This window comes from Condylura cristata, unplaced genomic scaffold (assembly GCF_000260355.1).
Source record: "Condylura cristata isolate star-nosed mole 26May11 unplaced genomic scaffold, ConCri1.0 scaffold00001, whole genome shotgun sequence".
Lineage (NCBI taxonomy): Eukaryota > Metazoa > Chordata > Mammalia > Eulipotyphla > Talpidae > Condylura > Condylura cristata.
The window spans coordinates 82,054,770-82,069,052 of record NW_004567102.1 but is presented as its reverse complement, the minus strand read 5'-3'; the positions used below and the strand labels follow the sequence as shown (position 1 = coordinate 82,069,052).

General features: G+C 44.6%; 1 protein-coding gene across 1 annotated transcript in view; it reads left to right on the top strand.

The window, feature by feature from the left end:
- Window positions 1–14,283, top strand: part of SYNE1 (spectrin repeat containing, nuclear envelope 1) — a 424,261-nt gene that overhangs the window by 193,971 nt on the left and 216,007 nt on the right. Inside the window, exons 48-52 of the mRNA XM_012735121.1 lie at window positions 2,057–2,348; window positions 3,149–3,321; window positions 6,842–7,151; window positions 8,425–8,589; window positions 13,450–13,806. Coding sequence (XP_012590575.1) covers window positions 2,057–2,348; window positions 3,149–3,321; window positions 6,842–7,151; window positions 8,425–8,589; window positions 13,450–13,806 — 1,297 coding nt within the window. The remainder of the gene's footprint in view (window positions 1–2,056; window positions 2,349–3,148; window positions 3,322–6,841; window positions 7,152–8,424; window positions 8,590–13,449; window positions 13,807–14,283) is intronic.

Below are 14,283 nucleotides of genomic sequence, written 5' to 3'. Positions count from 1 at the left end.
GCCATGTGGTCACCTCTGGGGCAGGCGGGGATCGAACTCATGCGGAAGTGGCTTTAGCTTCTTAGTGCTGTGCTTTAACCCATTGTGCCACCAGGAAGGGCCTAAAGGGACAGTTTTATTAGGAGAGAGAAAAAGAGAAGTGTCTCAGCCACAGGTGTGCAGGAGGACTGTGTGTGCTTTGGAAACCCTAACTCTTGTCCAGACGTACTTCCCTTCACTGCCCAAACTTTTAAAATACTTTCATTGTTCTGCGCCCTCATTCTTGTCCACAGAGCACTCTTTACCTTCCTTTGTGTTTTCCCATTGGAGAAATGGTCTAAATATGCTTCACTCCAAGTTTATGTTTTTAATTCCTCACTGTGTTTCTAATAATAGCAGCTTTTTAACATTAACGCTCATGGCCATTCTTGACCTTTCAGTCTCTGATGATCCAGGACTAGCTGCAGAGGCCCTCCGAATGTTCGAGTGTTCACTCTGACTGGCAGCTTCTCCTGATGGGCCCCAGGCACTCTGCAGGCTGGGTCTCTTGCTGGCAGCAGCCCCTCACTCCTCCGCCTCCCTCCAGTCCGTGCCTTTTTCCTCAAAGTATTTCCAGTACCTCATAGCCTGGGAAGGTGCTCTGCAAAATTTTAAAACATAACCAGACATGAAGGTCACTTAAATTTTAACATCCATGAAGCCATTCCTCCTTAGAGTAAGAAGTGATGTCTATTGTTTTGAATTAACATTTTTTAAAGATTTATTTATTGGTGCATACAGAACTGGGTACAGGCCAGAGATGCAGGGGCAGTAAGAGGCTTTACCAGAGACAGAGTGGGGAGCAGAACAGGCGTATCGATGAAGCACACTGCTGAGGGGAGCAGTGGGTGTGTGAGGGGAGGTCTGCCACACCATGTGGGTCACCTCTGGGACAGAGATCAAACTCATGCTGAAGTGGCTTTCAGCTTCTTAGTGCTGTGCTTTAACCCGCTGCACCTCCAGGGTCTTGTTTTGAATTAATATTTAACTTACGCCCTTGCTTAAGCTATGACCAATTGTGGTGCAAGACAGGTTATAGGTAGAAAAAATATGTTGTAGAGCAGACAGAATATTGTGCAGTGCAGATCTCCAGGAGGCTCTCGGGTGCTGTTCATACTGTAGGTGCTCAGAACAGAGTCAAAGAGAGTCTGCAGGAGGCTTGAGATGCTTCCTCCTGCGCTTCCAGCCGTTTGTGCTCAAACAACACACCCCCTCCCTTTCTGGTATCTGGCGTTTCCTCCTAGAAGTGCTGATCACAATGCAGGGCTCTATCAGCAGACGAAGCCAGCTTTTGACTTAATTCACATACATCCAGACTGCGACAGCAAAGCACCCAAGTTGCAGCAAGGGAAGCTATAAAGTGGCCTTGGGAAAGACACCATAGTTTTTTGATTTGGCTTTTAAACTCTGCCTGCCCCGACCTGGTGCTGGTCCTATAAGATGAGTGTGAGAGCCCCGATTCCAGAAGGGGAAGGCCTTGAGGACTGAGTCACACAGGAAGTATGAGGTAACAGTGAGACAGGGACGGGCATGGGCACGGGACACACAGGAGAGAGGCCTGCGCCCTCCCTCTCCACAGTCCCCCTCAGGCTCCTGGGGGCGGGGCTCCTGGGAGACTGGCAGGGCCCACTCGAGAAGCAGAGAGCGGCAGAGGAATCTCCACGCTCTCCAAAAGAGCAGAGCGTGGGGCCAGTTTCATGGAGCTGCCTGTGGTAAGAGCACTAATGGGCCTGGAGCAATGTTAGCAAGCAGTCTGGAGAAGCAGGCCTGGCTGGTGTGCACGGCGAGTCAGCCAGCGGATCTTGGCACAGCATCGATGGAATTATAAACCTCAGAGTCAGTCGGCGACATTCAAAGAAACCAAGAGCCAGTGGAGGTGGCCGGCTGGGCTTGGGCTCTGCGCTGACCAGCCCTCCTGTCCCTGTGTTCCTGTCGCTGTGGGCCGGCCTGGCCCGGGCTCCTGCGTCAACACTCCCTGGTCACTCCCCTTCACGCCAGAATGTCGGAATTAAAAATATGTCCTTTCTGTTTTCTTTAGAGAGTCTCTTGATAAACTTTCCCAGCGAGGGCAGCTTCTCAGCGAGGAAGGCCACGGAGCCGGGCAAGAAGGACGCCTGTGCTCCCAGCTGCTCACACACTACCAGACGCTGCTCAGGATGACCAAGGAGAAGCTTCGGGGCTGCCAGGCGGCCCTGCAGGAGCACGAGGCCCTGGAGGAAGCGCTGCAGAGCTTGTGGTCCTGGGTGAAGGACGTTCAGGACAGACTGGCCAGCGCAGAGAGCACTGTTGGCGGCAGAGACACCCTGGAGAAGCGGCTCCTCCAAGTGCAGGTATGTGGGGGCTAGCCGGGCACCCCAAGATCCTGAGGCCACACGTGGCATGGGTCCTACCCCTTCTCTGAGCCTCCCAGAAGGGGCAGGTGGGCAAAATGGAGAAATGTGGCAAAAAGGACCTGGAGGGGTCTTAGTCCCCTTTCTAAGGGAATACTTTTAATTAATAGCATTGAGGTCTTTTCTTTTAGCATTAAGTTTTAATTTCATGCAATAAATATTCCACAGAGGTGCTCGAACACCTCTTTTCCTCCTTGCAGACTGCTGCAAATGGAAGGACAGAACTGAGTCCTTGCTTTCTAGGAGTTCTCAGCCCTCGGAATAGACCAGTCTGTAGCTTGTCACCTGTAGTACTATGCAGTAGAGCGAGCGGGCTAAGACAGGCGGCTGGGTTGACATCACGAAGGCCAACCACCCTGACTTGGGCCTGTGATGCTGACTCCAAAACTGAGGAGGCAGCCAGCAACAGAGACAGGACAGGGTCATCGCTGACAAGCGTGTCTTCATCTCCGAAGCACTTCTCTTTACTCTAAAACAAAATCCAGTAGAGTCCTCATTGCTCGACCAGTGTCCCCCATTTTTCCAAGAATTGAAAGTGGGGTTGATCTTTGCTTCTGGGCTTCCTGATAGCTTATATTTAAGTAGCTACTCTGTCACAATAGAATCTGTAAGGTTTGTCATGGTAATTTTCATTCAAGTGAGTAAGATAGTCCCTATTTTGATTTTCATAGGAAGCACTCCATTTTCGAAAATACTGGAAGGGTTTCTATTTTTGACAGTTGTTCACACTTCCTTTGTAGGAGATTCTCCTAATGAAAGGGGAAGGAGAAGTGAAGTTGAATATGGCCATCGGCAAAGGGGAACAGGCCTTGAGAAGCAGCAACACAGAAGGTCAGAAGGTGATTCAGACGCAGCTTCAGACCCTTAAAGATGTGTGGGCTAATATCATGAGCTCCTCAGTCCGTGCTCAGAGGTAGAGTCCATTTTCACTGTTTATTTGCCTCCATATAATCCAGGGCTTAGTACAATGATGGTGTTTGTAAATGTAGCCTTACCAAGTATTTTATTTCAGTTAGTCTCATGCACACCTGTCTTAGCCTAGAATGTATTTTCTGTATGGGCGAAGATGAGTTTTGTTTTCTTGCAGTTACTTGCTCTCTCTCTCTGACCCTCTTTCTCTCTCTTCCCTCCTCCACTTCTTCCCTCCTCCACATCTTCCATAATATCTTCCATGGAATCCTGCACCCAGCAACATGGGTTTGGTAAATGACCTCCTTTCACTTCATCAAAACAAGAATATATGGCTTTGAATGATGTTATTAATGTACCTTTTTTTTTTAAGATTTATTTATTTGTGCATACAGAACTGGGGTACAGGCCAGAGGCTCAGGGGCAGTGAGAGGCTTCACCAGAGACAGAGTAGGGAGCAGAACAGGCAGATAGATGAAGTACAGTGCTGAGGGGAGCAGCGGGCGGGTCAGGAGAAGTCTGCTGCGCCGTGTGGTCACCTCCGGGGCATGCGGGAATTGAACTCATGTGGAAGTGGCTTTAGCTTCTCAGTGTTGTGCTTTAACCCGCTGCACCACCAGGGAGGGCCCCATAATGTACCTTTTTAAAGACACATAAGGGAAATTAAAATTACCAGCAACTGTTGAGCTTCAGAATAGATCTTTTTCTCAACCTGAAGTGACATGATCCACATTGGGGTTATGGAAATGCCTGGGAAGATTTGATTGTGCCAGTGGTGAGAACCTCCTTGGGACATTCTCATACCACAGAGCCCCTGCTGAGGAACACCATACCAGACACTGATGGGAAGGTAGAGAACATATTGTCACAGCAGGTGTTCCTGTAGTTTTGAGGTTTTTTTTTTTTTAAAAGATTTATTTACTTATGCATACAGAACTAGGGTATAGGCCAGAGGTTCAGGAACAGTGAGAGGATTCAACAGAGACAGAGTGGGGAGCAGAACAGGTCCACTGACGAAGTACACTGCTGAGGGGAGCAGCGGGCGGGTCAGGGAGGTCTGCTGCACCATGTGGGTCATCTCCAGGGCAGGGATCGAATTCCTGCTGAAGTGGCTTCAGCTTCTTAGTGCTGTGCTTTAACCTGCTGTGCCACCAGGGAGGACCCACTTTTTGAGTTTTTTGAGTTTTTATCTGCTCTCTCTTCTCAGTGTTTGACTGGTGTTTGGACAAATGCCCTTCTGTCAGAATTGTCTAACACCCTCAGGAGCCATGTTCTGAATGGGGGGGCCCCACCATGCTCAAAATAAACAGATGAGTCAAAGCTGAAAGGTCATCATCAAACACACAGGGTACCATCTTACAAACAAGGAGGCATGACCACAGCTAAAATAACATGGGGTGGGAGGAACCCCAGTTTCAGCACATTTTGAATGTTGTAGTAACTCACATTGTCCATCAAAGACCAAAACTGCGAGGTGCTGCTGTCGTGCCGGTCACAGGCGACTGGGTCCAGGACACCACGCCGTGGGCCAGGGGTCAGGTTTGCAAAAGGGAGCAGGAGTATGGGTGGATTTATTTTGGATATGAGAATGCACTGTTAATTCCAAAAAGAATCAAACTCTCCTCTTCCAGCAAGAAATTAAATCTAACAATCAACTGTTGAGCAGTAGTAATGTTCAAATTGTGTTAAAATAATGAAAATGAGAGAGCACTTGCTCTCTAAGTGCTCAGAGGCTGAGCCTACTACAAGTAAAACTCAAACTCGGGTTGTGTGATTAGGACATTGTGGGGCTGTGGAGTAATACAGAGTGAGCTTGATTTGGATTTCCTAGAACATTCTTTGAGAAAAGATAGGACTAGGGCAACTATGATGAACTGCTTCTTCATGCAAAAGAAAGGATTTGTGTAAATGCTGGAACTATGTTTTCCACAGATGTAACTCTAGGATCACAGGTTGTATACAAAGGAGACTGGAAGGTGAGCTTAGAATAGTTTAGAAGTTGGTTAATTGCCAATTTTAGAATGCCAGTTTGGCCCTCCTTGGTGGCACAGAGGGTTAAAATACAGCAGTGCAAGCTAGCTGCAGCCACTTCAGCACAATTTCAATACCCAGCCACGGAGGTGACCCACATGGCGTGGCAGACCTCTCCTGACCCGCCCGCTGCTCCCCTCAGCAGTATACTTCGACCATCTGCCTGTTCTGCTCCCCACTCTGTCTCTGGTGAATCCTCTCACCACCCCTGCACCTCTGGCCTAAACCCCAGTTCTGTATGCATAAATAAGTAAATCTTTTAAAGAAATGCCTGTCTGGAGAACATTTATTAAACAAAAGTCAAACTTTTGTTCATGACTAAATTTTTTTATATCATCATATTTATTTTATATATTTATATAGTATATGTTTTCGATTATGAATACATTGACTTTCATTCCTTTATACAATCAACATTGTATATAAATATTACATAGTATATATATTTTATATATAGTCACATATATTACATATGTATGTGTGTATGGATGGATGTATTTACAGTGAAGTGTATAACAATCCAATTATTATTTATAGAGGTAGAATACTGTGGTTCAAAATAATTGCCATCTGAATACAAACTAACCCAAGAAAATGAAGAGTTGATATTTAATTTTAATGGATGCCCCAGCAATAATTTTTTTAATTACAGAAGTTTATTTTTACATCATTTCATCATTTTGTACATTTTTTTTCCATCTCGATTGTAATCCCCGCAGGTTTCCCATCACCAAATCACCCGTGTGCCATCACCATAATCCAGTGCATTTCTCTCCCCCCCGCCCCGTTTTTGATCCCATTCCCCACTCCACCCCCACAAAATGTCTCTGGCATATGGTTGTTCATTATTCTTGTTATTTTCTCGCCTGGTCCATTATACTCCTGCTATGAGTGACACCATCCGGTATTTTTCTTTCTCTTTCTGGCTTATTTCACTAAGCATGATCTTTTCCAGCTCCATCCAAGTTGCTGCAAAAGACATGTGTTTCTGTTTTTTGGTTGCTGAGTAATATTCCATTGTATATATATATGTACCACATCTTTTTTATCCAGTCATCTACTTTTGGGCATTTGGGCTGCTTCCATGTTTTTCCAATTGTAAATAAAGCAGCAATAAACATGGGGGTACAGGTATCTTTTTCAATCAGTGTTTTTGTGTCTTTTGGGTAGATACCTAGGGGTGGGATCCAGCAATAATTTTTAATATAAGACTTAAATTAGTCTCTTCATTTCGGGCAGCTACATAGGGAAGACAAATCTCCAGATGCGTCTATAGCTATCACACCAGCTTCAGTGTTCGAAATAGACTTGTTTTGGTATGGACAAAATGATTGAGGGCCAGAGAAAGAGTGTTTCTCCCACACATAAAAGCAGCGTCTGCATCACCTACAGCAGCATTCAGTAAAACAGGTTGCCTGAATGCAATGCCCCTGGGTTTAGTTCGCAGGCGATGTCAGGATAACTGATTTTTCTAACATGTGACTTAATTCTAGCACTTTGGAGTCTGTGGTGAGTCAATGGAATGACTATCTGGAGTGGAAAAACCAGTTGGAGCAGTGGATGGAATCGGTGGAGCAAAAAGTAGAGCGTCCCTTGCAGCTGCAAGCAGGTCTGAAGGAAAAGTTCTCCCTCCTGGACCACTTTCAGTCCATCCTGTCCGAGGCGGAGGAGCACGCTGGAGCCCTGCAGCGGCTCTCTGCAAAGTCCAGGGAGCTCTACCAGAAGACTGAGGACGAATCTTTCCAGGAGACAGCTCAGGAGGAACTGAAATCCCAGTTTAATGATATCGTGACTGTGGCCAAGGTTCATGCTTATTTTATTTTTATTTGTTTATTTTTAGGATTTATTTATCTATTCATACAGAACTGTGGTATAGGCAGAGGTGCAGGGGCAGTGAGAGGATTCACCAGAGACGGAGTGGGGAGCGAAACAGGCAGATCTAGGGAGCACACTGCTGAGGGAGCAGCACACGTGTGAGACAGGAGAAGTCTGCTGTGCCATACAGGTCCCTTGCCTGGCTGGGGATTGAACTCGCACTGAAGTGGCTGCAGCGGTCTTCATAGTGCCGCGCTGCAGGGTGGGATGGGGTGGGGCCCTTAGCGCTTATTTTGTGGAAGAAGAACCTTGAAGGTGGGTAGAATGATTGGGGAACTGGTTTTGTAAAGTTTTGTGTTTATTTGGTGAATAAACACTACATTCTAACCTAGGGCTGTCTGTGAGGTTTCCTCTTTCTGCAGAGTTGGGGTGGTTTTCTGTTCCTTGTTTTCTACTCCCTCCAGTGAGATCATTAGTCAGCCCATTCTTCAATATTTTCTGAGTCTTAAATGTCCATGATTTAAGTTGTTTTAAAATCATTACAGTAATGACAGGTCTATTGAGATGTTTTTCCCCCAATTTTCCCTTTGAATCTTTATTTTCACCCAAGCGTTTTCTATTGTATATTTGTGACAATGTCAAAGAAAATAAGGGAGAATTGTCTTTTCTCCCTTGTTTTCATTTTCCTTTTTGGAATTCTTTCCAATTATTAACCTGAGTTAATTTATCCTTTTATTTTGGTAATGACTGAAATGCATGACCTTGGCATCAAATAAAACCTAGACTTACATCCTGACAATTTGGATGTGTGACTGTGGGCATGCCAGCGTTTTCTTCTGTAAGATGGTGATAATAGTAGCACTTTCTACCTTGCAGCGCTAGTGTGAGGATGAAATGAGCAAATGCACTTACCGTGCTGAGCAGAAAGCTGTGCACAAAGGCAACACTGACAATTGCTTGAATAACAAGAATAGTTATTATTGTGACTATTCACAAGAGAATTATTATTGGGGTACATTATGCCACACTCATTAGGCATAGATTTTTATGACTAACAGGGCAAAATTCAACTTGCAGGAATGATGCTTGCTTTTCTCAGTCTAATTAAGATTGGATATTTTTACTTTATTAAATATAGAGAAAATTCAAGAATAAGAATGAACTCTTTTGTGGCTATTAATGAGATGCTTCTCAGATTTGGTATCTGATTTCATGTTTCCAGAAGCAACTATTGAAAAGTAGTCTTGTCTTTGTTTATTAGGAGAAAATGAGAAAAGTGGAAGAGATCGTGAAAGACCATCTAATGTATTTAGATGCAGTCCAGGAGTTCACAGATTGGCTCCACTCAGCCAAGGAAGAACTTCACCGGTGGTCAGATATGTCTGGCGATTCATCAGCAACCCAGAAAAAGTTGTCTAAAATTCAGGTCAGAAAATGCACATTTTTATCACTTTATTGTTTCTATGGCTTTTTTTAAAAAAGATTTATTTATAAATCTTCATGTTGCATACAAGAGCTGGGTACAGGTCAGAGGTTCAGGGGGTAAGGATTCACCAGACAGAGTGGGGAGCAAATCAGGAGAAACAGGAGAGGTCTGCCTCACCCTGTGGGTCAGCTCCCTGCCCGGAGAGTGCAGTGGCTGCAGATAGCTTTGTAGTGCTGAGACCTAACCCCTTTCGCTTCTATAGATTCTATAGATTCTGAGTACAACTTGCTTCTATAGATTCTGAGTACAACTTGCCTGTGCTGAGGAGTCTATGGGTGTTATCTGTTATTTATAATGTTTCCTTTCTGGTTTCTACTTGTTAGTGTTTATTACCTTGAACTTCAAGAACTCCAAATATAAGCAAAATAATAAAAGGATTCAAAATACAAAATGGAACATTATCCTTTAGGCTTTTGTATGCTTATAATGTAGGAACTACAAAATAGACATCATTTTGGTGGGCTGACGAAGCTAGATACTATATTTTAGAACAATGGAGGTAAAGTTTACTTAGTGACTTAATTGACAGTATTTCAACATTAATTTGGAAATGTCATTCTAGATGTTTTATTCCTATTTTCTAGTCAACAGTACAATAGCAAAATGGAAGATGGTACTTTAAAGTCATTAAAATTACCATCTGGCTTGCTCCTTGCAAGGACAGTTTAAAAAATAGAAATTAATTCATAGATGATTAAATATTCAACTGCAATCATGTCCAACCTCTCCATAGGAAAATCAGAGATTTTAATAAAAAAAAAAAACCCTAAGCAATAATGAAGTTGCGTTTTAAGCTATGGAGATCAGAACATAAAGCTCATAAAAAATATTTGACAATAACTATAATGACTGTATAGAGAAGATTTACTTCTAAGTGTCTGAAAAGTATTATCTTCCTTCATTCCTACCATGACCACATAGGGTTTCAATGAAATAATCCCATAAAATTACTTTTAAACTTCTTGTTATCTTTGCACTTCTTTAAAATGCCTCTTTGATACACACCTCACTATTATCTCACTTACTCATCCAGCTATTGATTCCCCCAGCTTGTGCATCCCTCTCAGATGCACACTTTGCAGTGTGGTAAGGAGTGGCACTCACAACCTGAAGTCACGATATGCTGTGCCAGATGTAGTGATAGCTCCCTACTGGAAAGCCGGGAGGTTGAAAATGATCGCAATTAAATATTTAATCAACTAAGAACTAACTGTGCTGTTAGAGGTCCACTCAAGCAGCCCAGGACTGCTCCTGTCTTCCTGATTTTCTCTGTCTTTGAGCAAGTCACTTGATATCCTCAAGCCTCCAGCTTTTAATTGGTAAAGTAGAATAACAATTGTAATGGTCTCACAGAATAGTTTTAAGTATGTAATTAGATCATGCACATGAAACATTTAGTACTGGGCTTAGCACACAGAATGGACCTAGGAAGAAAATCCAAAGGATTTGGCAAGTGAGTGATCTAATTGGAGATATGGGAAAAGTCAAGGGCGATGGCTAAGTCTTTATCCAGAGTCAATAGAGTTGTATCTATCAGAAGATGAGTTCATACAGAGGAGATGGGGTACAGAGAAGCAAGAGTGGGGAGTTCAGTGGTGAATGGTGGAATTCGGACTGCCAGGTCGTATCATCTGGGAGGCAGTTAAATGGTGAAGTCTGAATTTCCAATTAGGAAGTCAGAATGAAGACAGAGTTGGAGTGACTGGATGTAATTTATGCTGAAGCCACCAGAGTAAGTGAAACGAAGACATGTGTAAAACACACAGCACAGTGGACATGGGCCTGAGATCTGGAAACTTCCAATAGTCAAGGTATCACAGAAGAGTATTTAGAAGGGACAGGAGGAAAGGGGGGTGAAATGATGACCGTAGGAGGAGCAGGAAGGTGTGTTGACCACAATCCCCTGTTGAATGAGGTGGTCGCCGCCACAGAGGAACCAAGACACCAAAGACTGCCCCCTCCTTTGAGAGTTAGGCAGGTTGACAGTGACAGAGACCCCTTTCCACAGATAGGTGGGATGAGCAACAGGATGACACAGTGGGAAGGGACACCAGGGTGGGGCACAAGAGAACAAGGAGGCACTGATGTTTTGAAATGTCAGCATGAGAAAAGTAAGATAATTCCTTCACAAAGAGTGCTTTCTGGGTGTCCATATATATTTTTAAAGATTTATTTTATTTATGCACACAAGAACTGGGGTGTAGGCCAGAAGTTTGGGGGATGAGAAGATTCACCAGAGACAGAATGGGGAGCAGAACAGGCAGACTGACTGACATGCACTGCTGAGGGGAGCAGTGGGGAGACAGGAGAGGTCTGCTGTGCCATTTGGGTCAGCTCCCTGGCTGGGGATTGAACTTGTGCTGCAGTGGCTGGTGATAGCTTCAGAGCACTGAGACTTAACCCCTGTGCTACCAGAGATACCCCTGAGTGTTCGTATTTCTGTTTTTTAAAAAAATATTCTCATAAAATATATGGCAAAGTAAAATAATAATAACAATAATTGGACTTTGGAAAGGAGACAGCAGCACCTGCTGGAGGCTGTCTCCAGAGTTAGGGCCAATCCAGTGTGGAGACTGGTGTGGGAGGAAATGGCTCCCTCCTTCCAGGTCATCTCTACCACCCCCAGGAGGAACCTGCAGGAACCTGTGATTTTTAAGCCAGGAATATATGTATATGAGGCTATGTATGTGCCTACTGTATTTGAAGGCATTTAGGCCCAAGAAGAGAATGTGCATGCAAGTCATTTCCAAAACACTGTGCCATGACGATATCCTTACTTACTTAAATTCTGGGTGAGTGAAGGCAGTGATTGGAGATATTGAAACATCCCAATGTTTCTACCAAAGGAAAATGATAGTGCCCCAGAGAGTATCTGGGAAACTGACAATGGAGAGTCTCTGTACTGCAAATTGGAAATCACTCAAAGGCAAATCTTAAGTATTTAAATCTAATAACTAGACATTTTTTTAAAGCTCTATTTTTTCTTCATCAGATCACTGTTTATCATGCACATTAATAAAGGAAGTATTTAGAATTTTTTGTTGCTGAGAAAAGGAAGAATATGTGTAGCATACCCTAACTGTGTGTAAGGATTTCATGGAATCATGCTCTGGATGACTGTAATGAGATATTCCTAAAAGGTTTTTAAGAAAATGTGGCTCACTGTCTGTGTATAATTGTGGAAGATAGGTTTATTTCAAGCTAATCTAGTAAAAACAAGCTATCTCATATAGATCCATTAATCCTTAACAAATTATGTTTAATATCATTTATTAAGAATGCTTCATAGTTAACACTTTATTTTTTTATGTCCATTAATTTGCTATTGGTTTTCTTCTTAGTTTTCCCCCATCATCTTCCCTTTAATTTGAGAATGCAGACATTATTTTGTTAATACTAAAAGATCCCTGATTGTAGCCATGAATATATTTACAGCAGTGGATGAAATCAGTGAGAGAAATGTCAATAAAAGAATCTGTTCTCAGAAAGATGTGTTACTACTTTACCTAATTAGCAATGCATATTTTATTTTCAAAGGATTTATTTACTTATACACACAAGAACTGGGGTACAGGCCAGAGGTGTAGGGGATGAGAGGATTCACCAGACACAGAGTGACGAGCAGAATAGGCAGAACCACAGAAACACACTGCTGAGGGGAGCAGCGGGCAGGTCACAAGAGGTCTGCCACACCATGTGGGTCACCTCCCTGATGGGGGATCGAACTCATCAAATTTGAACTCGTGCTGCAGGGGCTGCAGATATCTTCATAGTGCTGTGCTTTAACCCGTTACACCACCAGGAAGGACCAGCAATGCATATTTTAATGCCCTTTGGGTTATTTGTATGTTGTAAGCCTAAAAGTTGAACTGAAACATTCAATTTCTAGTGAGCCTTTTTTTTTTAAAGATTGATTTATTTGTGCATACAGAACTAGGGTACAGGCCAGAGGCTCAGGGGCAGTGAGAGGCTTCACCAGAGACAGAGTGGGGGACAGAACAGGCAGATCGACAAAGTACACTGCTGAGGGGAGCAGCGGGCCGGTCAGGAGAGGTCTGCCGCGCCATGTGGGTCACCTCCGGGGCAGGCGGGAATTGAACTCATGTGAAAGCGGCTTTAGATTCTCAGTGCTGTGCTGTAACCCGCTGCGCCACCAGGGAGGGCCTCTAGTGAGCCTTTTTAAGCAAAAATAATCATAATAAATAAGCCCAGCCTAGGGGTTACTTTGAACTCTTGGTTTTAAGGCTGTCTGTGAACTAATTATTCCTTTGGATACTATGAAGATTCTTACTGAAAGCACTGAAGTGTCTGAGTGGTAGGGCTCCCTAAGCTGTGTCATGTGGGCATCATTTCTGGTGGGTCAGTGAGTAAGGCCACCATCTTGTGGACGACGGAGAATGAACTAGAAATCTGGAGTAGGGCGTAGTCATGCTGCCAGATTTCCCTTGGCCCTGCCCTACGGGACAAGTAAGATCTGCATGATTATGAGAGCAACTCATTCATGGCAAATACTGCATTCTGTCTCAAAACCGTTTTGACTATTCAAACTGGTTGCAGGGTCCCCAATTTCAGCTACTTTAGGGTGCTGTGACTTACTCGACTTACTTGGCCACCAGCCTGGGCGCTCACGGGGCCACCCCCTGCTAGGGGTTGGGGTGGCAGACGCATCAATTCTGGTTCTTTGTGGCACACTGGCTAAAACTTGCTAGCTGGACAGGGTCCCCCTCTGTACACATTTGGAAACTTGCAGCCCAAGTGACTCACGGCCTCCTCGGTTACCATGGCGATATTCCATTACAGGAGCTGATGGATTCCAGAGAGATTGGCGCGAGCCGCCTCAACAGAGTAGAGTCGCTGGCTCCTGCAGTGAAACTGAACACAACTGCCAGTGGGTGTGAGCTCATGGACACGGAGATGCAGGCCCTGCGGGCTGACTGGAAGCAGTGGGAAGACAGCGGGCGCCACACACAGACCAGCCTGGAGACCCTCGTGAGCCAGATGGCCCTTTCCGAGCAGGAGTTCTCAGCCCAAGCGGCTGCCCTGGAACAGGCCCTGGGCCAGTTCGGTGCCCTCCTGACAAGCTGGGCTCAGCAGCTGGGCATGCTGGAAGGCAAGAACACAGACCAGGAGATAGCAGAGTGCTGGCAGAGTGGACGTGTAAGTTGACTGCTGGCTTACGTTGATTCTCTTTGTTGCTTAGGAAAACCCTGCCAACTGAAAGTATGCGACATCCACAGTCTGCCCCTAGTGCGACTGGCAAATCTGATGTTTCCTTTTCTCATAAATCAAGCTGTTGTAAAAATATGGATCCCGGGGAGTGCCGTTACTGTTTACTTTGGGAAGCTCTGATAGCTGGTGGAAAGTTCTGACTCTCATGGGGCAAGAGTTTGCAATGTCTGTTCAGCCTGCAATGCGGCCTGTAGGGAGAGGCATAAATAGACAGCGAGTCATAGCTGAGCTCCTGCCAGGGAATCTTTGCAAACAATCGAATGATTGAGTTTATGTCTTTGAAAGAAATACTTGGTGATCTCCCTAAAGCACAACTGATCGTTTTCACCCTGACTGACTCCCCTGTGTGTGGCTTTGACAGCTGTGCTCGAATTAACCCCAGAACAGAACCTCAATGTCATGCTT